At 34.0% G+C, this 27107-nt stretch overlaps 11 protein-coding genes across 11 annotated transcripts; 5 read left to right on the top strand and 6 right to left on the bottom strand.

The window, feature by feature from the left end:
* Window positions 1–289: 289 nt before the first annotated feature.
* NAEGRDRAFT_62658 (uncharacterized protein) lies at window positions 290–1549 on the bottom strand (the record flags this gene model as incomplete). The annotated part of the gene is made up of 2 exons (XM_002681900.1): window positions 290–1178; window positions 1227–1549. The coding sequence occupies 2 exons, from the start codon at window positions 1547–1549 to the stop codon at window positions 290–292; spliced, it is 1212 nt and encodes a 403-aa protein (XP_002681946.1).
* A 427-nt stretch (window positions 1550–1976) lies between these two features.
* On the top strand, window positions 1977–3050 carry NAEGRDRAFT_62657 (uncharacterized protein; the record flags this gene model as incomplete). Its single annotated transcript, XM_002682049.1, has 1 exon — window positions 1977–3050. One exon carries the CDS (start codon window positions 1977–1979, stop codon window positions 3048–3050), a length of 1074 nt encoding a protein of 357 aa, XP_002682095.1.
* Window positions 3051–3592: 542 nt separating this feature from the next.
* On the top strand, window positions 3593–5332 carry NAEGRDRAFT_30356 (uncharacterized protein; the record flags this gene model as incomplete). The annotated part of the gene is made up of 2 exons (XM_002682048.1): window positions 3593–4580; window positions 4896–5332. 2 exons carry the CDS (start codon window positions 3593–3595, stop codon window positions 5330–5332), a joined length of 1425 nt encoding a protein of 474 aa, XP_002682094.1.
* NAEGRDRAFT_78164 (rRNA (uridine-2'-O-)-methyltransferase) lies at window positions 4563–7872 on the bottom strand. Its single transcript, XM_002681899.1, has one exon. The coding sequence runs from the start codon at window positions 7824–7826 to the stop codon at window positions 5355–5357; it is 2472 nt and encodes an 823-aa protein (XP_002681945.1). The 5' UTR covers window positions 7827–7872; the 3' UTR covers window positions 4563–5354.
* A 265-nt stretch (window positions 7873–8137) lies between these two features.
* Window positions 8138–11021, bottom strand: NAEGRDRAFT_56811 (RWP-RK domain-containing protein). The gene is made up of 2 exons (XM_002681898.1): window positions 10746–11021; window positions 8138–10417 (listed from the first exon to the last, which is right to left on the bottom strand). The coding sequence occupies exons 1-2, from the start codon at window positions 10926–10928 to the stop codon at window positions 8213–8215; spliced, it is 2388 nt and encodes a 795-aa protein (XP_002681944.1). The 5' UTR covers window positions 10929–11021; the 3' UTR covers window positions 8138–8212.
* Window positions 11022–11743: 722 nt separating this feature from the next.
* NAEGRDRAFT_62653 (uncharacterized protein) lies at window positions 11744–13168 on the top strand (the record flags this gene model as incomplete). Its single annotated transcript, XM_002682047.1, has 1 exon — window positions 11744–13168. One exon carries the CDS (start codon window positions 11744–11746, stop codon window positions 13166–13168), a length of 1425 nt encoding a protein of 474 aa, XP_002682093.1.
* A 131-nt stretch (window positions 13169–13299) lies between these two features.
* Window positions 13300–14124, top strand: NAEGRDRAFT_62652 (uncharacterized protein; the record flags this gene model as incomplete). Its single annotated transcript, XM_002682046.1, has 1 exon — window positions 13300–14124. The coding sequence occupies one exon, from the start codon at window positions 13300–13302 to the stop codon at window positions 14122–14124; it is 825 nt and encodes a 274-aa protein (XP_002682092.1).
* A 1676-nt stretch (window positions 14125–15800) lies between these two features.
* Window positions 15801–17152, bottom strand: NAEGRDRAFT_77215 (aminocyclopropane carboxylate synthase). The gene has a single exon (XM_002681897.1). The coding sequence runs from the start codon at window positions 17136–17138 to the stop codon at window positions 15813–15815; it is 1326 nt and encodes a 441-aa protein (XP_002681943.1). The 5' UTR covers window positions 17139–17152; the 3' UTR covers window positions 15801–15812.
* Window positions 17153–17313: 161 nt separating this feature from the next.
* NAEGRDRAFT_62650 (uncharacterized protein) lies at window positions 17314–20575 on the bottom strand (the record flags this gene model as incomplete). Its single annotated transcript, XM_002681896.1, has 5 exons — window positions 17314–17735; window positions 17779–17909; window positions 17960–18175; window positions 18221–18313; window positions 18366–20575. The coding sequence occupies 5 exons, from the start codon at window positions 20573–20575 to the stop codon at window positions 17314–17316; spliced, it is 3072 nt and encodes a 1023-aa protein (XP_002681942.1).
* Window positions 20576–20678: 103 nt separating this feature from the next.
* Window positions 20679–22664, bottom strand: NAEGRDRAFT_78161 (SANT domain-containing protein). Its single transcript, XM_002681895.1, has one exon. The coding sequence runs from the start codon at window positions 22498–22500 to the stop codon at window positions 20737–20739; it is 1764 nt and encodes a 587-aa protein (XP_002681941.1). The 5' UTR covers window positions 22501–22664; the 3' UTR covers window positions 20679–20736.
* Window positions 22665–25354: 2690 nt separating this feature from the next.
* On the top strand, window positions 25355–26920 carry NAEGRDRAFT_270 (uncharacterized protein; the record flags this gene model as incomplete). Its single annotated transcript, XM_002682045.1, has 1 exon — window positions 25355–26920. A coding segment is annotated over one exon (1566 nt), but the record flags the coding sequence as incomplete, so codon positions are not given.
* Between the last annotated feature and the right edge of the window lie 187 nt (window positions 26921–27107).

Here is a 27107-nt window from a genome sequence, read left to right as displayed (position 1 = left end):
GGCTTTCAACAAGTGTTTTTTGACCAGGTGAATCTAACAGGAGTTTCTCTTTATGTTCTTGATAGCGACGTGTTGCATTTTTTTAATAAATTTAGTTTAGAATCACAACCTTAATGAGCCAAAAAAGCTTACAGAGCTCTATCAATTCAACTCGCCACCAATACCTATAGAGTTAAAGTGTATAATTTAAAGCTGCGTAAATTTTTTAATAAATTTTGGGTGTTTTCAGGGTTTACAACCAATGTTGTAAACTTTGATATGTTACAAAACTATTTTTGACATTTAATACTCAACATTGGAAGGTTGTGAATAGTGGAACTCTGATTTGTTTCTTATCATCTTTGATATTTCTGATTTTTTCATGACTTTCTAAAGGGAGCATCCAATAAAATACAGAGTCAGCAGTATCAACCAGATTGTTGTTCAGTGACATATTTTGATATTGGAGAATGAAATAACGATCATCACAAATCATTTCATCTTCTGATTGAACTGCTTCAGGATATCCCATTACTGATGTTCCCAAATCAGCTTTACTGCTTGAGTATTTTTCGTTAACATCCATACGAAGAGCATTTTCTGGTGAGAGTGGTTGAACTACTTCCTTTTTGAACTGTATTTGAGCTACCTTACTCTCTTCATATTCCAATCCATCTTCTGGTTTCACCCTTTCAAGCATATCAATAGGTCCATTCCAATAGAAAGAATATGGTTCTTTGTAGTCATCACTTTCCAAATTCTCCCAATCAATAAAGCAAAACAACCAGCCACATCTTGGTAATATTCCCTTAACTGAGTGATAGTTTTTGAGATCTCTCAAATCGATTTGACACACAAACTTGAGCAATTGTTCTTCGTCATCGATTACATTTGGCCATTTCATTCCTTTTGGTAGGTCAGGAAGTCCACCAATCTTACTTGATCCAATAGGGGTATTGTCTTTGCAATCTCCTTCTTCATCTTCATCTTTTTCCTCATCATCTTTCTTTTCTTCAGTCCCCTCGTCTCCAAATACTTCATTTTGCTCTTGTTGTTGACCTTTAAAAGTGTAGGGAATTGCAAGAGTGGATCTCTTCTTCATGGTCTCTAATATATTCTCCTTATCCTCTACATCAGCAAACACTTCATTCACATACATTTGATATTGGGATGTAAATTCCTTGAGTTGTCCATAAAACCTTCACCATGATAATAGTAATTATGTGAAAGCTAAACTTTAAACCTACATTTTAACAAAAGTTTCCTTCCATGAAGAATAAATTCCCTCATAAGCTTGAATATCAAATGTTCCTCCTTTAACATTCTTCATGAATGGATACTTTTCCAGATCATTCAATGAATTGTAACAGACAGCCTTCCAGATAGTTTCCTGATAATCAATACAAGTTGCATTCCACTGATTAGAAACCATCGAAGCACTCACAACATCTTCAACATGTAGAAAACACAAAATTTGTGCCAAACTCTCCGATGAAAAAGGTGCAGCTGTTGGCACAGTTTTGCTGGATTTTGATGGAGATGATGCTTCCTCTGTGGTGTGTCTTTTCATTTTTTTAAAGTTCTTTCCTCCACAAAGATGGATTAATTCACAGATTACAATGGAAAGTTCAATTTGAAAATTATTATTTAAATATTAATTAAAAAAAATGAAAAGATTAGAAAGAGAAGAGTTTGCAAATGATTCTATTACATGTGAAAGTTCGGAAATTCAACCAATGAGTAAAGCTATAAAAATTCATCATCAGGGTAATTATTAGTAGTGAAAATAGTAGTTAAATATTAGTATTATTTGGTAAATAATAGAGGAAATATTTCCCGATGATATTTGTTATGAAATTATTTGTTTTCTGGATGATTGGTTTATTTTGAAAAATTGTACATTAATTTCAACACAGTTTTTAAATATTATCAAAAGTCGAGTTACGTTTTATTTGGATTTTAATGTTCCGTTTGATAGTGAAAGAGTAGAATCGTTAATGAAAAGTCAATTCTTGGAAAGTATTGAAAGAGTGCAAATTAAATTTCTAACATTTAATTATAATACTCTTGGAGCTAAGGTAATTCAAGGTTTTGTTTTAATGAAAAATTTAACACACCTCACATTAGGAAGTCACTTTACTAATGAGGATGGTTTAAAGTCAATTGGAACATTGAAACATTTGATTCATCTCTGTGTTGATTTTAATGGGATTGGGTTGGAAGGAGCAAATTATATTAGCCAATTGGAAAAATTAGAATCTCTCAGTATTAGATATAATTATATTGGTGCAGAAGGAGCAAAAGTAATTAGTGAAATGAAAACATTGACTTGGCTAAATGTTTCATCAAATAGGATTGGAGGAGAGGGTGCCAAAGCCATAAGTCAGATGAAACAACTAACTTATCTTGATATAGGTGATAATAAGGTTGGTGATGAGGAGGTGATCTTGTTGAGCGAGTTGGACCAATTAACAGCTCTCTCAATTGATCGTATAAATCCTGACGGAATTAATGCAATTAGCAAAATGAACAAATTGGTTTCCCTAAGCATAAATAATTGTACTATTCTCGATGAATGTGAGGAGCTTAGCAAAATGAAACAATTAACATTGCTAGATATTAAATCGAATGGTATCAGTGCTAAAGGAGTTAAGCAATTAAGTGGATTGAGTCAATTAACACATTTGAATATTTCTTCAAATGCATTCGGTGATGATGGGGCTAAATCCATCAGTGAGATTAAACAATTGACAGAACTATTTGTTAATGATTGTCAAATTTCTGATGATGGAATGAAATCTTTGGGTGATTTGAACGAATTAACAATACTGGATATTTCAAACAATTATATTACAGATGAGGGATCACTATATCTCACTAAATTGGAAAAGTTAACAGCTCTCGAGGTGAACAATAATGAATTGTCTTACCAGGGGGTAAAGCATATGATTAATATGAATCAATTAACGGCACTATCAATTAGGCATAATCAATTTACATTCGTGCAGAATGAAGTATTTTCACAATTCAAACAATTAAAGCTTCTGAATGGCATTAGCTTTCGCGAATGACATGATTAAATTATAATTGAAATATGCCTTTCAACTCAATTTCTTTCTCATTTTCAATCCAAACACTAAATCATTTTCTTTCCTTTTTGCATTGTTGAAACCAATTTGAAACTTATCTATTAATAAGCTTTTATTACAAGACCATCAACAATAACACCCACATGTTCCAATTTGTCTATTAGCTTCTGATGAAACATGATGAAGTTTATTCTTCTTGATCATCATCATTCATGCGTACTGGATCCTCCTCGCCTTCTGTTTTCCCGTTAATTTCAAAAAGTGATTTTAAAATAGATGATGAAAACTCATCACATGTAACGGATTTTTCTCATCATAAAAAAATGAAAGTCTACGATGAATATGAATTGTATGAAAACAGCAGACGTTTTCTTGTGGTACCCAAAGTACCTTCAACAACAACTCCACAGAGAAGGGTACTCTTTTATGAAAATATGTGTTTGATCGATAGAGATACACAACTTGTTTCTAGATTGTCTATCAATCCATCCGATACCCAAGTCAGGGATAATTTGTTTAAAAAGATGAAGACAATGACTAGAATATTTGGTATTATGGGTATCGTTACTCTTGTTTCTGGACCATTCCTTATTGTTGTGTTGGAAAAGGAATTTATCGGAATGATTGCCAAGCACAAAATCTATAGAGTTAAAAAGATTCAATTTATTCCATTTAAACCTTCTAATTTCAAATCTCAAACTGAAGAATTGAAAGAAAGAGAAATTCAATACATTGAAATGATGAATAGAACCATTGTTGAAGATAATAGTTTCTATATGAGTTATACTCTTGATTTAACTCATCACTTGCAACACACATTCTCAACTATTCAAGGTCTTGACACTGAAAATTTATCTGCTTGGCGTGGAGCTCACAACAAGTACTTTTGGAATAGACACATGTTACAATCTCTCATTAGCAAGGGAATGGATGGATTTATCATGCCAGCAATCAGAGGTATTGTGGAAATTGCTTCTTGTAATATGAATGGTAAAGTGTTTACTTTTGGTATTGTTTCAAGAACAAGTACCAAGAGAGCTGGTACTAGATACATTATGAGAGGAGCTGATGAAAATGGTTATGTTGCTAACTTTGTTGAAAGTGAACAATTCGCTTATTATGACGGTGTTTTGAGTGCTTTCCTCCAAATTCGTGGTTCTATTCCTCTTATTTGGACTCAAGAAGCCAATCTCAAATATACACCAGAGATTAAATTCTTGACTGACAAGCAAAAGCAACAAACAGCATTTGAAAAACATTTCCAATATATTTTGAGAGAATATCAAAATAATATTACTGCTGTCAACTTGTGTAAGAAGACTGGTCAAGAAAGCAAGTTGAGCGAGCTCTATACAAGCTACGTTAAACATATTCAAGGAGTCACTTATAATCATTTCGATTTCCACAATGAATGTAAAAATCACGATACAACAAAGCTCTATACAATGTTCTTACCAAGTATCAAGGACAGTATGAGAAATATCAAATATTTCTCATGTAGACTTCAAGAAAGTAAGGAAGAAGGAATGTGGTTACCAGATGATGGAAAGGCTTTCACATTCTTAGGTAGAACATACTCCACTCCTTTACTTTCAACCCCTTGGGATGATGAAACAACACCATCCAATAGTTCAACATCTGGATTTGATGACGATTTTGGATCAAACTTTGCTCAACAACAACAACCTGTTCCTGTTCAACAACCAGCAGCTCAAAAGTCAAACTTGTTAGATTTTGGAGAATCATTTGGCAATACTTCTAATCCAAATGTTGCCTCATTTGATGATCCATTTGCTATGAGTTCAAATAGCTCTATGGATGTAAAAGTATATGAACTTCAAAATGGTGTTTTCCGTGTCAATTGTATTGACTGTTGTGACAGAACCAATTATATTGAAACCTTTATTGCTAAATACATGATGATGGAACAATTGTACAGAATGGGTATCACTAAATCAAGAGATGACAAGATGGAAAACTATCCTGCTTTTGATCAAACATTCAGAACATTCTGGATTAATAATGGTGACAGAGTTTCAGTTTTATACAGTGGTACTGAAGCTCTCAAATTCCAAAAGAGTGCACAAGGTTTAATGAACGACGGTTTCAACTCTGTTAAACGATACTTCCTAAACAACTTTAAAGATAGTGAAAGACAAAAAGCTATCAATTTAGTCTTGGGATTGGTTGATATCAATTCAAAGGAAGAACAAGAAGAAGTAGAAAGTCCTGCTCAAATTGTTGGAGATCTTTTAACATTTTAAATTTACAAGTATTTTATATAAATTATCTCTTTCTCTTCTTTGCATCGGTAGCTCTCTTATCCTTCTTTGTACGATTATCTACAAACTTCATAATAGAGCCAGGTGCCTTCTTACCAATAATCTTCTTACCACCAGCAACAACGTAGACCTTCTTTCTTTGAGTCTTCACTGAGGCATCCTTGTAAAGTTTCATCAGTTCCTTAGACTTTTCTTGTGGAGTCATTTCTTGACTTTGTGCAATAACATCAGCCTTTTCCTTTACCATCTTGATCTTCTTTTGGGCTCTGATCTTTCTTCTAATCTTAGCTTCAAGAACAGCCTTAATTGGCTTGGCATCAATTTCGGCCATCTTTCGTTTAATTTCGTCAGCTTCTTCTCTCGTTATTGGGTCTTGTTTTCTATATGATTTGGCTTCATCGTCAGCTAACCAATCTGGAACATCTTCATCATTGAAAGCATATCTATGGAATGCACTATCAATAAATTCTCTACGTTCCTTCTTTCTCAAAAGCTTCTTACCCAAAGCAAGAGCAGTAGCTCTAACTTCTGGATCATTCATTTCCTTTGGCATGACTTCAAATCCACCAACATCTTGTTTCTTACCTTCACTGGCTTTTCTCTTGAATTCAGAAATGGCATCACCATCATCATCGTCTTCTTCACCTTCTGATTCAGAATCTGATGAGTCTTGAGCCAATTCTTCTTCAGTAATATTGTCCAATCTACCAAGTTTACGTCTCTTAGTTCTAGTACCGTTTTCATCTTCATCGTCACTGTTACCAGTTTGTTCTTCCATCAAAACGCTGAAAATATTTTGTTGGTCAAAGAATTGATTAGCTTTGGTTTGTTTGGATCCCAATTCCTTATGTTCAATTAAAAGTGGATTAGTATTTGGAGCGCCATATTTTTCTTCTTCATATTGAATGGCATCATAGAGTTCACTCTTAGTTTGATCTCTGAGGTCTCTTGTTTGTAAAATGTTAGCCTTGAATCTTCTTGTCTTCTTATCCATGAGTTGTTGATATAAAGCATCAAGTTCAGCTTCCAAAATATCATCTTCTTCTTCTTCATCGAGTTCAATTCTACCCATGGCTTCCTTTTGCTTCTTTAATTGTTCCTTTGTCTTTTCCTTCTTTTCCAAATATTCATTATAAACTTTACTGGTAAGTGATGGATCTAGAACAGCATCCAACATATCCTTACTTGAAATATCATTCATACGGAAAAGAGAACCATCATCAATGGTATCGAGCATATCTTCTTGTCTTTCAACAGCAGCCTTGATAGCAAGCTTCTTTTGCTTTTCTCTAACCTTCTTTTCCTTCTTCTTTTCAATTTTGGTTTGCTTATTCTTCAATTCCTTCAATTCTCCGTCTAATTCTTCTTCATCAGATGGAATATCCATTTCATTGGAAATACCTGTTGATAATTCGTTATCTTCGTGGATTGGTTCCATAACTTCATCTTCTTCATCTTGTTCAATAATATCTTCATCGTTATCAGCATCCAATTCATCCTTGTAATCCTTCATATTCTTTCTCCATTTGAGCAACATTCTGAAATCTGGTTTACCCAAAACACGTAAATCTTCACAAGCTTCAATTATATCTTTTGTTGTAAGTGGGTGATTGAGATAAATTTGTGATGCTTCATCAAATTCAAGTTCGTTATAGTCAACCAAAAACTTGATTGGTTGATCACTTTCAACGAATTCTGCAATACTACGTTTCTTATAGAGCAAAGTCATACCTTCTTCATAACCTTCTCTGTTTGGTTTCTTTTGTTGTTGAGCTAAGTCCTTGAATGAAAGTCTCAATTTCTTCTTTTGTGATTCAACATCCTCGAAAACTAAAGAAGCATCAAATAATTTTGGATCAATTTCTTTTGGAGCTTTGTATCCAAAACATACTACGAAAATTTCTGCAGAAGCATCTCTTGAAGCTTTTGGTTTAGTTGCTTCTACTTTTGTAAAGAATTGATTCAAAACCCACATTAATGATGTATAATCTTTAGAACGAAAGACTTTGGTAATAAACAATCCTTCAGGTTTCAAAAATTCAGTAGCCATCTTTAAAGCAAACAAACACAATTCACTTTGTGAGAAGGCATCTTTGAGCCAGTTAGCACCAACGTTTGGAGCACCATCGTGAAGAACAACATCACACTTTTGTCCTCTCAAAACGTTTTTAACCATTGTCATTGTCTTTTTAGTTGTGATATCTCCTTGAATTGTTGTTACGTGTGGAATAGCTTTAATAGGGCAAAGATCAACACCAACAAGTGTAGAGTTGACAGGCATAAACTTTTTAGCTACTTGAAGCCAACCTCCAGGAGCAGCACACAGATCCAACATTACTCTAGCAGTTCCTAAAAAATCATACTTCTTATTCAATTGTACCAATTTGAAAGCAGCACGGGAACGATATCCCTGCTCTTTGGCCATATGATAATATTTATCCAAACGCTCATTATTTAATTTTGTTTTCTTGACCATTCTTTACTCCGAGTTTAAAAGAGACTTTAATTAACGAACAATGGAGAGTAGGAGGTTTAATGATTTTTTTTCTCGCAAGTTTTTTCAAAAATTTTAAATTCAAAAATAATTTGGTGCTTCAAAATTGTTGAACATTTGCTGGTGGTTTCAAATATTCTTCTGGAGACCTTTGGATGCTCAAAGTTGTGAATATCAGAAATTAAGTTTATTTCAAGGTAGAAAATGAACTATTTGGTTGTTGATCATTTTTGATAGTTTTTGCAAATGACTCAGTAGTGAGAATAGTCACATTTCTTGTTGTTGAGGTGATTAAAACAAAATTGATGAGTTTATTTACAAATTTCTTTCGTGTGTAATCCTTGGTTTGGAAATGAAATGCTTTAACATTACTTTCTCTTTCTTATGAATGGAATTTTCTTTCTGAATAAATTCTCTAGGAAGGACAGTTTGCTGCCACCCGATGATGAGTTTTCCTTACCACCATTTGTTGATTTAGAGTTCTTATCATCGATACCTTTCGAAGTTGGCGAATTTGGATCTATTTGCTGTTGTGTGAAATGGGTTGTTGATGTTAATGGCTGTGAACCCATGAATTGATCTGGGTACTGTTGATAATATTGTTGTAATGGTGGATACTCAAACTCGGTTGAGTGGACACCCTTTCTGAGATAGTGAAGATTTTCTCTATGAGTATTATTTCCACCATATCCTGAATATTGGAAATTATCGAAAGAACTGCTTGGTATCTGCTCTAAATTACCTGCACTACTTGATTGTGGTAAGGCGCTTGTTGAGGATGCATTGGTATTCTTCTTCTTAAGAATACTTAAAGCTTGGGAAATCTTGGATGCATCACTTCTCTGAGAATCATTTGGAAGATCTGGTGGTTGATCAAATGATCGATTTACAGGTGGTAATGTTGGTCTCGTTGAGAAGGGTGATGGCTCATTCACTGCTATAGGTGAGTCTTGCATTCTGTCAGATTCATTCTCCTTCAAAACCTGAGCAAGTGATGGCAGGTAATTTCCATTTTGATGTAAGTACTTAGTAAAACCATAAGAGTCCGAAGATGGAGTGCTAATATTGAGTGATCTAGGTCTATTCGAATGACTGAATGGAGTATGGTGATGTGAAAATCCAGAGGAAAAGAAATCGTGCTGTCTTGAAGGTAAACCGCTTTCCCTTGTAGTTGAGCTACTTGAGGGAGAATTCAAAGGTTGGTGATGTAAGCTATGAATTGCTGCCTGATTATTTGGATCGTTTTGAGGTGGGGCACTACTTGTCGTAACATGCTGTGGATGACCGAAACCAACAGGTTGACTAACAATGTTATTTTGGTTTGGCTGAGGATTTATCACTTGGTGGCCTTGCATTCCCTGTTGTTGATAATTTTGAGTTGACGAATTAGGCAGGTGGCCAACATTATTTAGAGGTTGATGTTGATTGGCTTGATAATTGGTTGGGTAATGTTGTGGAGGAGAAACTGATTGAGTTGGCACATTTACATTATTATGATTATACAATTGACCACCACCACTATTGCCACCTATTACATTATGATAGATAGGTTGTTGTTGTGGTTGGTGTTGATGATGATGAGAATGGTGAAGCTGATGATGGGATGAAACAACTCCATAGTGACCTTGCGACTCCATTGGAGGATATGCGTGAGAATGCCCCGAATTAGAAGTTGTTTGTTGTGGATGTGTAACATAGGAATGGTGTTGATGTTGAACAGTCATATGTTGTGGAGGAGAACCAACATGATGAGGTTGAGGATGGTGGTGGTGGTGATGTGGATATTGGTTTCCAATTGGATGATGATGAATAATATTATTAGTGGCATTATTCGTTGTTGTTGATGGAGTTGGATAACTAAATTGATTATTATTATTATTGGATGTATTCCACTGTTGTTGTTGATGATGATGAAGTTGGTGATGATTAGTGTTCGAATTGACTGTAGTGAAAGCACTTGTAGAATGATTAGCAGTACTACTCTTTGGAGTTAAACTATTCAAAATATTACTACTGCTACTATTATTACTGTTATTATGAGAGAGTGATGGCATTGAAAATCTCTTATTTCTATTATTCGTCTTGGCTGCTGATTGTTTCTTATTATTTTCAGCATCTTCATCCTCATCAGCATCACCAATTATCTCATCTTCATCTATATCTTCCTCTTCTTCATGACCCATTAATCCAGCAGGCATTCCACCATATTGTTTACTCAAACGTTGTTGTAGATCTTTAAAGAATTCCTCTTCATTTTGTGAACGTCTGTTGGCAGCAGAATTAGCTCCACCAAAGGTTTGATCCAAAATGTTACTCGTTGATGCTCCACTTCCACATGAACTCATAGAATCTCCTGACATCATTGATGGAAGTGACCAACGTTTGGATTTTGTTATGGAATTTCTCTTTCCTCCATTGCCACCACTTTCAATAATTGTTTTAGGATAGGCACGAATGAATTTAATCTCCTCATGTATGGAATCTATTTTGCTTTGTGTTCTTTGCTTGGTTAATTCATCTGCTTGTGCTAAACTATCTTGAAGATCTTGTAATTTGTTTTGTAGAGCTTGTAACTATTTGATTCGAATAGAAAAAGTATAATACAAGTCGAACAACATTTCATCATTAAAATGTTATGAATTCGTTGTTTGTCCAACAAGAACAGTCAAATGGTCGTTTCATATCCAAAGAGTTTTTTGACCATCAAAAAGAGAATATTAATTATCAAATTGGGTAACAAATGAGAAGGAGATAACATTCAACAGCAATTTAAGAATATTTTCGTATGTAATAATAGTACAGGCGGATCGTCGTAACATTGAATACATGTACAGTTGAACAAGGAATGATAAACAATAATAATAACTGTCAGTTATGTGTGATATACAAGCAAAAACTCACCTTTCTGTATGGCCAACGAGGGATATCATTCTCTCTACAAATTCTCTTGAGTTGAGTTAACGAAATTTGTAAAGCATCGGCTGCTTCCTTGATAGGAAGATCAAAATTTTCCTGAATATCTTGAAAAGTTATATCCTTTTTTCTCTTCCTTTTTGATTTGACAAAGGTAGTGAAATTGACCATTGTGATGAAAAGTTTAAATTATTCTAATTGTGAAAATGCAACAATGTATTCAAAAGATGATGTAAACCTTTCGAATAACTGTTCTAATTGTTGTACAGGTAAGAAAGGAGGGTTACACTTGTTGACGTTTTTTAGCGAATAAATTATTCTTCACCTCTTGTCGCTTGTGGCGTGACAAAATACACTTTGGACAGCTGCCTCTTTTATTCTATGTTATGGTATCCCACAACGTCTTTTATGAGCAGACCGCATGTTCGGAAGACAATTGATTAGTTTGTCAAAGTACCTTTTGCTAAGCACAATTCTATGAAGGGGCATGAAGAAGGAAGGAATTTTCTACATGAACTGAAGGTGAAAACTTACTTCTAATGGGGAAGCCAACACGTTTTTATTGCTATTGAAGAATTGAATAGGAAATGGATGGCACTGATTAACAATATTGTAAATTTTGTTAAACAATTAAGAGAATATATAATATTGAAGAATATTCAGATACAAATAGGTATGAGTTGAATAGGATTATAATTTGTTTAAATGGTTAGGAAATGTCTGAATCTGGTCATTTGCCATGGGTAATTAATTCATTGATTCGTGAACCAACTTAAACATTTGAGGACTTTGCTTTGTTTGGTTTGTTGATGAAATATTAGTACCTTGAGCATCAACTTTGAATTATGTTGATGAAAGTTTGTTGGTTTATTACAAAATCAATTTATGTTAAATTGTATCAATACTTTCGAAATTGTAATGGTTTGTTGCTAGAAGAATTCAATAAGGGTGCAACTACAATTTTGTATGAACATTGATTTTAAAAAATGTCTGCAAAGCTTATTTGTTATTATTGTGGAGAGAATGAGGAGTTTGGAAATTTGAAGGACCACATGTTTCAATGCTCTAATAATTGGCATGCTCAACAGCAGAAGTTGATTCCCGAATTGCAGAGGATGTATCCTCCTCGGGGTTTGCCTTCCATGATGATGCCTTCCTCTTCTAAAGATAAGGCTAGCATTGAGAAGTATAATACTTATGCGAAATTGTTGTATTGTCAGGAGAGTCTAAATCCATGCCCGTCATGTTTGAAATTATTCAAGGCTAGTGAATTGGGAGAACATTTTCTGAGATGCAATCCATCTGATAATAGTCCAAAACATCATCAACAAACAATGCAACAACCTCAACAACAACAAAATAACAAGCCCTCAGTTTCTGCTTCATCACCCAAAAAACAACAACAATCATCAACAATACAACCACCCCGATCCTGCTCACCTCCTCGTCAGGTTCAATACACTCCTCCAAAAACCTCTCCCTCAAATTCAAAATCTCAACTAGTGAGAGAAAGTTCTTCAGGTTCAATAGGATCAAATTCATCGAACAAATCAGCTACAATAGCATCTCAAAATATTGATAAATACCTTCCAGTGAGAGATTCTGTCTCAAAAACTGCAGTGAGTCAGAGTAGATCATCGTCTTCACAAAAGAAGGCTCCTATGAGGGATATTAATGGAAAGCCTATTGCTTATTGTTGCCACTTGTGTGGAAGGGAGTATCTGAATGTAGACTCTCTAACATTCCACATTCCTCAATGTTTGGATAAGAGAGCTGTTTCTCAAAAGGAACTACCAAAAGAAATGAGAACAAAACCTCCATCTGCACCGACAGTTCCAATACCTGAAGATCGGTTGGCAGATGAGTTCCTTCAACAACTTGATGAGTATAACCAAATGGCATATAGAATTTTTGAACAAAGTTCAAGAGTTGGATGTAAATATTGTGGCAGAAAATTCAATGCAGAAGCTTTAATTGTCCATTTGAGATCTTGTGAAAAACAGGCAGATAAGAACCCTCCTCCATTCGGCAAAAATCAACCAGGTGCAGCAGCAAGAGGAGGTGTTGTTCCATTTTCTGCTGTTGTTGGAAAACAATCTTCAAACAATTCAGAAGCTTATGAGGAACTTGAAAGAGCAGAATGTTCAAAATGTGGAAGAAAGTTTGCTCTTGATCGATTGGCCATTCACGAAAATAGTTGTAAAGGATCCAAGAAAGAGGTCCAACCATCACCAAGCAAAATTCTTACTGAAAAGATTAAGAACATGCCAAATCCTAGTCTTGACAATGTGACAACTAAAATATCCTCTCAAACTTCATCTTCTGAACCACATCGAGTGCCATGTAGAGTCTGTGGAAGAAAATTCAATCCTGATAGAATAGAGAAACACGAGTCAATTTGCAAAAAATAAAAAATTCAATAAGAAATTAATTTTGATAATAAGCGCCAATATTTTGACATCAGAGTCTATCAATTTCCCATTTTGGCTCTCACAATTATTATTAATATTTACAGTTCTCCTTAAATTCAAATAAGAAAAAAATGAATAGAACAATCAACGAGCCTTATTTACCTGATCCAGGTAGAACGGTGGATAGAAGACAGAGAGCCTTTAGGAATTTAGATACGAGCCATATAGATGGAGATTGGGTTGAGGAGAGTCAGTACAATAGACACAATCACGGAAAGGGAGTTTTGGTTGGTAATTGGCAAGAAGAGGCAACAATTGATACTAATTTGCCATCAAAACAAAATAGAGGGCCACCTCATCTCAATGAACAACAACACTTCCGAAGGGGAAAGAATAGTGCAACAGTGGCAACGGATTTGACAGGCAAAACAACAACATTCTTTGCTGATTACATTAATACAACACCTAAGGAAAAGGAAAAATCAACAATGATGATTACTGGAAATGACGAGGAATTTAAGAAGAGTTTGAATTCTCGTAAATATAATCCACCAGCTCTTCCAAAAGAGGAAAATGTAATTGGTAGAAGAAAGAAAATGGAAGAAAGACAATTATTGGAACAAGCAGCAAAAGAATTGGATCAACAAGAACAATTGTACTCAGAAGCTCATAAGAGAGCCGTTCTGGAGGAATCTTACAAGACAACTTACCATGTTGAACACGAACGAAACGTTCCACCTCTCTCAAACAGTATGATGAAAACAAATGAAACTTACAAATCAGACATTCCAATCACATTCCACACAGAACAAGCCAAAAACCAAAATCCCCTCAACTCTTTACTCCACACTAACATTTACCATTCAGCTCCAGTCTCCAGCACAAATCCATGGAATAGAAATACCACTTTTACTAAACCAATCTCTGAATACAGAGGAGGCACCACCAAGAATTAACATTGTTCGATACATGTCTAGGCAAGATTGTCCAAATGAATTGTAAATAAATTCAACAAAAAAAATGAAACGAAGCCGAGCATCTATTTCTTCTTCGGCTCGAGCAATGAATGAGAATCCTCAAAGAAAGGTTAAAAAGTTGGATTATTGCCTATTCTCAATTGATGAGATTGTTGCCACTATTTTGCAATATTCCTCTACCACGGAATTTTTTGCTTGTCTCAAATATATAAACAAGTGTTTTTATAATGTGATTGAGAGAGGATTACTCTCGGGATTGATATTTAAAACAATATATTTGGATTCCTCACTTGCAAAACCAAGTGGTGACAATCAAACTCTCAGATCAATTTTATTAAAGAATGATTGCTTCTCTAAACGTTCAATTTTGAAGGAGGAAAAGTTATTGGAAATTATTGAGAGGAGTAATTTTGCAATTAGGGAATGGTATTCTACCAATTGTTTGCAAGTATCTGAAAAGGTTTGCCATGAATTATTCACAAAAGTGAATCAATTAACTTCTGTGCACATCGAATCTTCAAATATGCATCAATTTTTACTCAACCCCTCTTGGGTTCCAAATTTAAAACATTTAATTTTGACATTCAAATCAATCAAATTTAAGAAGATTTCATTATATGAAGGATTTAAGGATCATTTTGAAAATTTGAAATATTTATCAATAACTGTACACTTACGAGACGATTCATTTGTTATGCAGCTGGGAAACCATTTTCCAAAATTGAAACATTTTCAATTTCATACACTGCCTTCGCCATGTTACAATAATAGTGAGACGACATCTCATTCTCAACATTACCTTTTAACACCAAATATCAAATCCATATCCCTTAAAACATCTACGTACACTCTTTCTTTTAATGGAAAGTACCTGGATTCATACTGTGACAAATTCAAATTCTCCAATTTGCCGAATTTGAAAAAGCTTACTGTAAATAATTTTTCAAGAGAGGAAGAGAAAGGAATTCACATTCTTGATTGTCCTGTATTGGATACGCTGGGGTTAGCAATTAAGCAAGAGACATTATGTACATTGACATTACCCAAGTTGAGCTTACTTCAATCATTGGAATTGGACATTCAATCACATTTGGATTTTTCAGAATCTACATTCTCTACGTGGCTGTCTTATTTAATGGATTTATCAATTTTTAAGAGTATTAGAAAAATAAGAGTTCATTCATCTAACTCTTCATCTATTTCGAATTGGGTAGTTAAGGATTGTAGAACGCTGAGGAAACTATCAGTTGATATTTCTTCAATTTCACTCGTAATTGAAAATATGGAAAAGCTTAAATATGTAGAAATACGGTCTTCAGATTTGAAATTAACAATCAAAAATACAAAAATTGAAGACGATGAGATGGCAAACATTCTGGACAACTCTATTATATCAAATCTTACTCTCGACAATTGTTCCAAACTTTCAACCATTGACCTTTCAAAGAATTCTAGGAGTTGTAAATTCTTTTCTCTTTCTAACTGTAACGATTTGAAATCGGTGAAATGTAACAACTCATTAGGAGGTGAAATTAGGGATTGCAAGAATGTGAAACACATTAATGCTCCAAGTTTTTCCATCAATAGAGCAAACATCAACGGCAAATCCAAAGCACTACTCGTTACAGGTGTTCACCCAAATATGAAAGTGAAATGAGATCAATAGTTTAATGATTTAATAAATTAAATAATCTATCTAAACCAATTTTCATTGTTGGCCAATGAGCAGAGGTGAAACAAATTCTCAACCAACCAAATTGTTTAGTCTTAAAGAAACTGCCAGCAGAAACATTAACAGCTGCAATATCGATGGCATCCAACCATACTTCGTATTCTTCTTGCTCTGTGAGAGGCAAGCTCACATCAATTTCTGGATGCTTTCTAGTAAGGTACTTCTTCATTTGTCTTTCAAGATTGAACCAAACAAATAGGCCAGCCTTAGCATCAACATAGGTAATGTCATGTTGTTTGAAATAATCACACATCATTGTGTATTGTTCCAATAACTTGCTCTTATTAAGATTGAGATAATTTTCCACATATTCTTCATTCTTTAAAAAGTTGGCCATCATGTGTTGTGTTCCAGATGAAACTCCCATAAAGTAAGAACATGAATCAAATACAGCTTTCACACCAGTATTCATTGTAAATAACACACCCATTCTAAAACCATTCAAACACAAATCCTTTGAAAAGGAATAAATAACATGAACATGATTTCTATCATCCTCAGTCATTACATTTGAAACACTTTCAAAACTAGTATTTGGATCAAAAACAGATAAAGCATACAATTCATCACTAATGTAGTGAATATTCTTTTCCTTACAAAAATCAATCAATTGTCTAACAATTGCAGAACCAAACAAATCACCAGTAGGATTGTTTGGATTACATAATAGAAATCCTCTAATACTCTTTGTCTTACTATGTTCCTCATATGTTTCTCTAACTTTTTCAACTGTTAATTTGTATGTATTTGATGATGAATCAAATTCCATATCAACTGGGAGAACTTTAGCAAAGAATCTCTTATTAAAATCATTCTCAAATCCCAAATACAAAGGAGCTGGAACCATGATATATTCACCAGCATCACAAATAGTAGCAGCCAACATTTCAATAACGTTTCCTGCACCATTACACAAGTAATAATTATTAATGTTAGCAAATTCCTTATCAAATTCAGAATTTCCCAATCTCTTAAAGATGTGCTTGTTCATCAAATTATCAACCAAATACTTTCGGAAATTATTTTCTCCACAGAAATTTGTATAATTCAAATTAATAGGTAAAAGAGGAGAATCAACAGCAACTTGATGAAAAGTCTTGCAAAGCCAATCGGAAACAAGAACATTTTCAGCAACAGCTAAATTTATAATACCATTCGGATTATTCTCAGGATGATAGACATTGGAAAATACCTTTCCCATTGCCAATACAAAACTTGGATTTACAGAGAAGTGTTCTGAACGTTTGGAAAGGGAAGGCATTGTTGGTTGTTGCGACATTTTTTTTATTGTAAACATGATTTCAATAGAATGCATCCGTCAATATGTGCTTCCTTGGTGTTATGCGTAACATTCGGTAACCATAGATATTTATTGGTTTGTTTATGCGCAGTTGTGTCCAATTATTGTAAAGTATAAAATTAATTATCCAAAACAATTAAAGAGATTGAAGATTTGATAATTCATGTAAAATGTATGAGAATGAGGGTCTTTCACTAGGTGTTTGACTCCAACATTTTTGCATCAATGAAACATATCTGGAAATAATTGTAATGCAGGTTTGGAGTGAATTCAGTGTGGATTGTTCTGAGGGATAAATATGTTCCTGAACCCACAATTCCAACTCTTCATCATTTAAGAAGGGAACTACTGGACGAATTCCTTTTGCAACCTTTGATGGAACTGAGAAGGCTGCAGTATCTTGATTGATATTTGGAGCAGATCGAAAACGATAAATCTTTCTTGATGAAAAAGTCAGGTAGGGCGTAACTTCAAACAGTAATTCATACATTATAATACTGAAACTAAAGACGTCCAATTTTTCTGATATTTCGCTTGGATTGGTACCGTTAAACATCTCTGGAGATATTTTACAACACAATGAGACTAGATTAAAACTTACCTGGAGCTAGATACAACATGGTACCTATATTTTGTGTCATTGTTCCCTCAGTAGAAACTTTACTCAATCCAAAATCTGAAATTTTACATCTTAAATTCTTATCCAGCAAGACATTACCAGGTTTTAAATCTCTGTAATTAGAATGAAATAATTAGAAAATTAATATTATTTCTGAACTTACCTATGAATAATCTTTGGATTGATTGTGTGAAGATAATCCATACCACTGGAAATATCAAGCAAAATATCCAATTTCTTTTTTAGTGAAATTGAAGTTCTTCCTACCCTACACTCGTTAATTAGAGTATCCAAGCTACCTTTCTCCATATATTCAATAACTAGAATTTTAGAGTTAGAAGTTAGACTTATTCCATAAAAAGAAACAATATTTGGATGTCTGTTTGAGTTAGACCACTATTTTTCAAATATTCTATATGCTTACCTTAAACTCTTAAGAAGTGAAACCTCAGTCTCAAATTCCTCATTGTCCACATTATCATTTCTTATAGTTTTAATTGCAACCTGAGTTCCATTCCTAATTCCACAAAAATTCAAATTTGAATAATCAAAATAAATTAAAAACATACCAGGTGCACTCATAAACAATTCCTCCTCCTCCTGAACCTAATTGTTTAACGATACAAAGGCTATCTACAGGAATTAAAAATGATGGGGCAAATTTTGTGGAATCTATACAATTTCCTTCACTTTCCAATCCATCAAAAATGATATCCTTAGAAATAATCTTTTCTTGTATTTCCTTTTCAGCCATCTCTTTGTTTTTCAGAGTTTTAAGTTTGTTTACAACTTGTTTTCTAACAACATAAAATGAAATTGACCCTACTGATATACCTATAATTAATAGCAAAATAAATCCAAATACAGCACCAACAACTATAGAAGTCAGATCCAAAACTTTTTCGCAAATATAGTGGTTCTCATTTACACAACTTAGTTTATGTCCAGAAGGGCAATCAGAAATTAATACTGACACATTTGATATTGTACGCTCCCTGATAAACTTCATATATGCAACTGTACCTATAAGTGAGGGATGAAATATGTAAAATGAAACCCCCATCATAGTAGTGTTTACAAAATCATCTGAATAAATGTGGGTTCCATTCATTTGTAAAATTAACCTTTTGTAAAGATATGGCTGACTAATATTAAGGTAATCATATGCCAATAATTTCAAATTTGTAACTTGACCCGGATATAAATTCACCATCCCATTCTTATATACTTCATTATCTGGGCTGACCTCCACTCTATTTGGCGTTGAAGCAATTAGTTTTCCATATTCCAATTTAGAAATATCTTGATTTGTCTTGACCTCAACATCTACAGTTCCAGGCACATACGGTTCATTTAACCACATAAAAAAGCAGCCACTAACTTGTCCAGAACTAGATCTCTTGCATTCAAACTCCCCTTTTACTTTTTTAACGTTTAGTAATCTGCAATAAATACTAAAACCATTTGTAATTTCTGGGCCATTTGTTGTTGTGGATCGAATAGTTACTTGACGAATATTCATTATACTAAGGTCAAAACCATTTTGTAATTCGTTTACCCTTGGTGCAATTGTATTATTTAGGAAGGAAACTGAGTCTAACAATAGATTTTCTGAAATAAGAGCATTAATGGATGTACCAATGCCATTCGAAAATAATGAATTCTTAACGGTAATTTCGTTTGTGCTCGAAATTGAAAGAGATGTACCTAAAGTATTTGTGAAATAGCACTGGTCAAAAGTAACTATATTAACACCTGAAGTTGTAAAGCACGCATCTCCGGCAAAAGATTCCAGATTTTTGCATATTGAGGATAAAATACTCAAATTTCCAATATTAAAACTTCTAATACCACTGCCCTTATAATTTGTAATAACAAAGCCAATAATCCTCACAGAATCTATTGTATCTAATAAAACTGATTCAGAGTTTCTATTTCTTCCATCACCAGTTATTGTACAATCTGTGAATGCTGCCGAAATTATTGATCTAGCGTTGAACCATTTACCGCTGTTGGATGTACATGATTGCATTACTAAACTATTGATAAAGAAATATTCCCTTAATCTTCCTTGATCAAAATTAGAATTGAAAAAACTCAAAGATCCAATCGAAAAAAAGCTTGAGGAATCATTATAAAATTTTGAATATAGAGCTTGGGATGTCCTTGTATCTTCTACTGTCATTGAAGAATCTCTTAATTCACTACTCATGAAAAAAAACGAGTTTGAAGATGAAAATTTGAGTTGACTATTCCTGATAATTGAATCTCTAAATGTTATCCCATAGGCAGACCTAATTTCTATAGAGCTATTCTCAATGATAGAATTTGCAAAAGAATATAAACCTCTCACAAAAGTCTTCACCACATTAATTCCAATAAATTTACAATAAGAATATTCTATTGTAACAACTTCAACTGATGTTGGAAGTGATTCTACTGATGTAAATTCTATGTTAGAAAAAGTAATAAATACATTTGAATTTAAAATTATTTGGCATTCCGATCGAATTGTGTTATTGTAGGCTTGGAAAGTAAATTTTGAGACAAAACTTGGATTTTTCAAAGTTATAGGAACAAAACAGTTAATTCCTTCATCATTTTTAATAATGTCAGATAAAAGTAAAATGGAGAATGCAGTTGCACTCCTCACAGAATTAAAAGTGTCCACAATTCCTACTGCTTCCAGTATTGAAGTACATGGACTTTCTATTGTTGTGCAATTATTTATCGAAGGTGTTGTTGATGTTGTATCCACAAAGAGGTTAACTTTGGGCATTTGTTGGCAAAATAATCTCTCCGAAAACAAGAGGAGAGTGATGATTGTGATGATAAGAAAATGGTTGTGACTGTTGGTGACCATTTTTTTGTGTGAAGATAACTTTTTCTAAAAAGGTTCTATTTAATCTAGATTATTGGAGAAAACTTTATCTTCTTATTTTACAATTTGATTTTCTTTTGGAAAGGAGCAACATCATCTATTGTTGATGATTCGCCAATTTCCCAAGCATCATAAAGATCAGAATGTTCCTCTGTAACTGTTGGAATTGATTCGTTGTTTGTATTGAAGTGAAAGTCTAATTCGTCCGAGGAAACGCTGCTGAAAGCAGAAGACTTGCCAGTAGAAGGTGACTGTTTGGGAAAGCTTTTCAAATGGTTCAACTTGTTAATAATATCCATATAGTTTGCATCTTGTGGTTGAGGTTGTTGTGGTTTAGGAGGAGCTAAAGTGAATTGTTTCATAAGTGAGGCATTAGCATCACCAACAAGAGTTTCACCAAATACTTCTAATTGTGGTTCTGATGATAATGAATCTTCAGAATGAACAGCTCCAGTCTTCTTGGATTCTTTTGATTTGGATTTGTTTCTCTTTCTCTTGTGATTGTTTTCTTCAACTTCTTCAACTGAATCTTGTTTCTTCATGTCATCCATTGTAAAGTCATGAATTGATCGCTTATTCTTCTTTTGTTGTTTTTGTCTGAGGAAATATTTTTGAGCATGTGATTGGATTTGAGTTGGACTTCTTGTACCAACAATTGCACTTATTTCCTTCCAGCTTCCCTTGCCGTGAAGTTCAAGACCTTTAAGGAAGAGAATATGTTCTTCCTTGGTCCAACCTTGCTTGTATGGCTTCTTGGTTGCTGGTTTATCTTCAGTTGTTGTTGAAGCACTGGCTGTGGTAGTACTTGTAGTCAAAGATTCAACTGATGGAACTTCTAACAGAGTTTCGTCTTGTTTCTTCTTTGATTTCTTTTCACTCTTCTTCTTTTCTTTAACGACCTGAGTTGGTGCAAAATGTTCTGGTTCAATACTATCCTGAGCAGCAATAATACCATCACTATTTGTGGATAAAGGTTTATCACTCTTCATTCTATCGTGGAATGGGCATTTACCAATTCTTTGACATGGTCTATTATGTTGATTCATAAAACCACAAATCTTATATCCTCTGTCATTATACATTTCACCGTTGATTATCTTATGACCTGGTGGAAGACCAGGTGTAGTTTTGGAATTTACACTCGAAGTATCCATAGCATCAATAGTAGAATCTTTTGGTGGTTCTTCAATAAGTGACTCTGAAATATCATTCAATGAGGCAAAAATGTCTTGATTTGATTCTGTAGTTGATGGTTTTGGAATACCGCTTAAAAAGTCCATTTGCTTATTAAATTTAAACAAATGTTGATCAGATCTTGGTTTGAAAGCACTTTCTGAAGAAATATTGAGAGAGGTAACACCACCATTTCTCAAAAAATCTTCATCTAATTGACGTTGGAATTCATCCATTTGATGGAAGCTTTCCATCGGCGAGGATTCACCATTGTGGAGAATAGATGGGGTTTGCAATCCTGCAAATGAGGTAGAGGAAGAGGTTCTAGAGAAGGAAGGCTTAAAATCAGTTAGGGAGAGGATAGAGGAGGATTTGGCAATTTGTTGTTGGGTTTCATTGATGTTATTAATTGGTGATGAATTTTCAGGGAAGGAGGTGGCATAAAAACTATTATTGTTATTATTGAAAGGGAAGTAGGAGGAGAATGGATCTTGCTCAGGACTAGTTCCAAAGAATTCATTAACATTTTCATCCAAGTACATGTTATCATCATTATTCATCATGAAAGAGTGTGATGCACTAGTATTGAAAACACCACTAAAAAAGTCTTCAAGGGAAGAGTTCTTTGGGATGTTTGATTCAAAATTCATGATGATGATTTGTAAGGAATGAAATTATAGAAAATGATTGGCTTATAGGAGCATAAATCTCTAGGTATGAAATGGGTTGGGAATAGGAACAAACTTGTTATTGAAAGTACCTATCACTAGTTGTTGTTGTTGTTTGGCGGTTTGTACAATTGATTGAACGCACGTTTTTTTTGTCAAATTGATTAGCTAGCGCTACAATATTATTGCTTGGAGGCGATTCATAACGGTGATTTCTCTCGCAAAATTAACTTTTCTGGTCATGATTTATTTTTATTCAATCATTTCGGCCAGAGTTTGAGAATCCTTTGTTCCTCGTCATTGAGACCGAGCTGTAGTGGATAATCAATCAGACAATTTGATTGAATACCCAGTTTCACTTTCATTTCCAATAATTATTTTGATACAAAAGTTTTTAGTGATTAGATAATCATTCAATGAGCAGTTGTTGTTGCTTATCAATGGAGATTTGGATGTTCATCGCGTTAAGGATCGTCAACCAGTTGTGAAAAAAAAGTTGTTGATTTTTGTCTAAATTGAGAATGAGTGGCGAAATTTGTAGAAACAAGGAATTTTACTACAGTTTTGTTAAAACATGATCCCTTATCTGACTTGGCTATGTATTGTTTCCTACTATCCAACCCCTTGATTTACTGTTGTAATGAAACTAATGTTGCAACGGTCAATGTTAAAACATTGTCACGAAAGACTTTGACAAGAATATGTTAAGATGATTAATTTTTACAACCTAGTTCACAACCACGGATAAAAAGACTGATGATTACTGAGTTTTCATCACTTTCCTAGGTCACAACTTGCTTGTTGATTTTTGCTTTTACATATTGTTTAGAAACATTTTTCATTTGATATTTTGTAAAGTTGAGCCCATTATTTACTCTCTAAACTAATGTAACAATTGGTTTCCCTAACAACTTGAATAAATTCTGTCAACAATTGTGTGCATAATAACCAACAAGTAATCATCAAAAGGCAAAGAAACCATTGATGTCGAGTAGCGAAAGAAGAATTTTGTGATAGATGATTAACCAATCAAGCCAATAAAAAAATGCCTGTCGAAGCAGAGCCAAAAACACCAACAACTCCAACAACAACAGAGAATGGAGGTGAAAATGGAGAATCAGTACAGGACTCTAAAGAAATGGAGGCTATGATCAAGCGATTGGAAAAATTTGGTAAAGTAACAGCAAGAGATGAGGAACATTGGAGAAAAATTTTGGAGGAAGACGATGAGGTTAGTAGTAATCTTCAACAACTAGTAGTAACAATGTTTATATTGTTGGAATATATTGATGGAATGTGTTGTTGATAATCTACTATTCAATCTATTAATTGATGGTTATTCTTTTATCACTATTTGCGGATCGTCATTGCTATTATCATCTTTACAATCACATTGATCATCACTTTTATTGTCACTCTTGTTATTTGACAATAATAGACAAGTAAACGTTTGGCTAACTCATCAACACAAGAGGAAATTAGAAAGGAAATTGAAATTATTCTTGGACCAACAAAAGAATGGAGTTCGAATTCTGAAGAAGTTCAAATTACTCGTGAAACCTTTAAAAAGTATGTAAAAACTATTTTGAATAGAATGATTGACCACAATTATCATCCAACAATTTATCTAACTCTCGGGGACTATTTCACAAATATGATCAAATATTAATTTATGGAAAATTTCAGACTTCAACACTTTGAAAAGAGTGATAAGAAAAGTGAAGACAGAGAAGCTTTCCTTCCACCTGTATTTTTGAGTGTTGAACCAATTAATCCAAATGAATTGACTAAAAAATTCTACATTAACGTAAATTGTACACTTGATGGTAATAAGGCAGCAAAACTTGTTGAATGTGATTTTAACACGACAGCTGACGATTTTGCTGAAATATTTTTAAACAAATTGAATACAGCCCATCAACAGAGAAGAAAGAAGGAAGATTGGGTATTTAAAGCAGCTGGTACTGCCGAATACATGTATGGTGATTACAAAATGGCAGAATTTGAACATATTAGAAAATGTATGAAAAAGGCAGTTAAGCCAACACTAACACTTTTAGATAAGGAAACTGTGAAGGCTGAATTGGATCCTAGAGATGTCACTCTTAAAACTGTTTCATATGATTTTAAACACGAGAAGGACCAAAAAATTTATGCACATGATGACATTCGTTTTGGAGAAAAGGAATGGCACAAAATGCAGTATTTGAGTTTGTGGGATTTAGTCAAATGTGCACGAGTTAAAATTATGGGCATTGACAATCTCAATTTCAACTCTATTTCAAATTTGTCTCAAATTGACGATACCTATTTATATGTATGCTGTGAATTATATCACGGTGGTACACCACTTACAAAAGCCAGATTTACTAAAATGGTACCTTTCAGTAGATCTCCTAGATGGAATCAATTCATAGTATTTGATGATGTTTTACTTTCTGATATTCCAAGAGAAACAAAGCTCTGCTTTACTCTCTTCTCAAGAGTGATAACAAAGAATCAAACAACTTCCAAAGATCCTTTCCATACACCTTCACACGTCAGTACAAAGGATATTCCTCTCGGTTATGTGATTAAGACAATGATTAACTTTAAGGGATTTTTGAACCAAGGAGATTATCTTTCTCCAATGTGGCCAAATGATAGAGCTAAACCAATTAGTGTCGTTGCTGAAAATACTGGAACTGATGAAACACCAATCGTTATTGCTTATCAATTTGATCGTTATCCACTGCCAGTGGTCTTCCCTCAAGGTAGACCTCCAAAGAAGATGGCTAAACGTTTGGCCTCTTTTGAACAAAAGATTAATGAATTTTTCAAAGATTTACCACAAGGAGAACAACTGAAACAGAGACTTGATCAGATTATTTCCAAAGATCCACTTCAAAATCTAACAGAGGAAGAAAAATGGTTACTTTGGTCCAATAAGGAAAAGCTTGTTGACATACCAAAAGCTTTACCAAAGTTTATTTTGAGCGTGCCATGGAAGATGCCACAAGCTGTCTATACTGTTCACACATTACTTCCTAGATGGAAACCAATGACTCCAGTTGATGCTTTAGAATTATTGGACTATAACTTTGCTGATGCAAAAGTTAGACAATATTCAGTTGAAAGACTTAATGAATTAGGAGATGTTCAATTGAGTGACTTTTTGCTTCAATTAGTTCAAACACTTAAGTATGAATTATATCATGACAGTAGTCTTGCTAGATTTTTGCTTCAAAGAGGTTTGAGATCAACACACATCATTGGTCACATTCTCTTTTGGCATTTGAAGGCCGAAATGCACGTTCCAACAGCAAAAGAGAGACACGGTCTTATCTTGGAAGAATATTTATTGAATTCAGGTGGTCACAGAAGAGAATTGTTGAAACAAAACGGTGTTTTGGATCAATTGCTCGATATTGCCATTAAGATCAAACATGAAAAGAAGGCTACTGTTAATGAAGCACTTGTACAATTACTTCATGGACTCAAACAACCACCAAAATACAAGTTACCACTCTCTCCACGTATGGAAGTTATTGGTATCATTCCAGAAAAATGTAGAGTCATGGACTCTGCAAAGAGGCCATTATGGCTTTGTTTCAAGAATGCTGACGAAACAGGTGATGATATTCTTGTCATGTTTAAGGCTGGTGACGATTTACGTCAGGATTTATTGACCTTGCAAGTTTTACGTGTTATGGATCAGTTGTGGAAGAAGGAAGGTTTAGATCTTCATATGCAACCTTATGGTTGTATTTGTACTGGTTATATGACTGGTATGCTTGAAATTGTTTTAAACAGTCAAACCATTGCAAATATTACAAAGAAGAGAGCTGGTTTCTCTGGTGCTTTCAAACAAGATCCAATTTACAAATGGCTCAAAGAACATAACGGTGAAGAAGAATGGGATACAGTAGTTAATAACTTTGTACACTCTTGTGCAGGTTACTGTTCTGCAACCTATGTTTTAGGTATTGGTGACAGACACAATGACAATATTATGATAACCAAGAAGGGAGACTTGTTCCACATTGACTTTGGCCACTTTTTGGGGCACTTTAAGACATTTGCTGGTTTGAAACGTGAAACTACTCCTTTCGTTTTCACTCCAATGTATGCCTATGTTATGGGTGGTGAAAATAGTGTCATGTATGAAAAATTCAGTGAATTAGGTTGTAAGGCTTACAATATTTTACGTAAATATGGTCACATGATAATGACCTTGTTTACATTAATGTTGGGTACAGGTATCCCAGAATTGTCAAGTATTGAAGATGTCTTGTGGTTGAGAAAATGTTTAATTCTCGATGCCTCTAAAGAGGAAGCAGATAATGCTTTCCGTGATAAGATCAAGGAAAGTTTGGGTAATATTCGTGCCAGAATTAATGATGGTGTACACATTCTTGCCCACAGAAAGTAATATTATTGTATATTCATCATCTCTTCCCAAAGTATTTGGCTATTATTTTTATTCTTCCATTATTCCCCTACTATCAGTTGTTGTACCATATTTTCATCAAACTTAAATTATTAAAGAAGAATTTAAATATTAATAATAAATAGCACTCCCAGAAGAGACTACAATTTATTTACATTCA

Source organism: Naegleria gruberi, assembly GCF_000004985.1.
Source record: "Naegleria gruberi genomic scaffold NAEGRscaffold_4, whole genome shotgun sequence".
NCBI classification, from domain to species: Eukaryota; Heterolobosea; class Eutetramitea; order Acrasida; family Naegleriidae; genus Naegleria; species Naegleria gruberi.
Note: the sequence above shows the minus strand (reverse complement) of the source record. Positions and strands in the feature narration are given on the sequence as shown.

Bases quoted from the DNA above. Each gene is read 5' to 3' on its own strand.
- NAEGRDRAFT_78161 (XM_002681895.1), bottom strand. From the start codon at position 22,500: ATGAATTTTGAATCAAACATCCCAAAGAACTCTTCCCTTGAAGACTTT.
- NAEGRDRAFT_77215 (XM_002681897.1), bottom strand. From the start codon at position 17,138: ATGCCTTCCCTTTCCAAACGTTCAGAACACTTCTCTGTAAATCCAAGT.
- NAEGRDRAFT_78164 (XM_002681899.1), bottom strand. From the start codon at position 7,826: ATGGTCAAGAAAACAAAATTAAATAATGAGCGTTTGGATAAATATTAT.
- NAEGRDRAFT_56811 (XM_002681898.1), bottom strand. From the start codon at position 10,928: ATGGTCAATTTCACTACCTTTGTCAAATCAAAAAGGAAGAGAAAAAAG. The intron at 10,418-10,745 runs GTGAGTTTTTGC...CGAATCAAATAG, and splicing joins CTCGTTGGCCATACAGAAAG to TTACAAGCTCTACAAAACAA.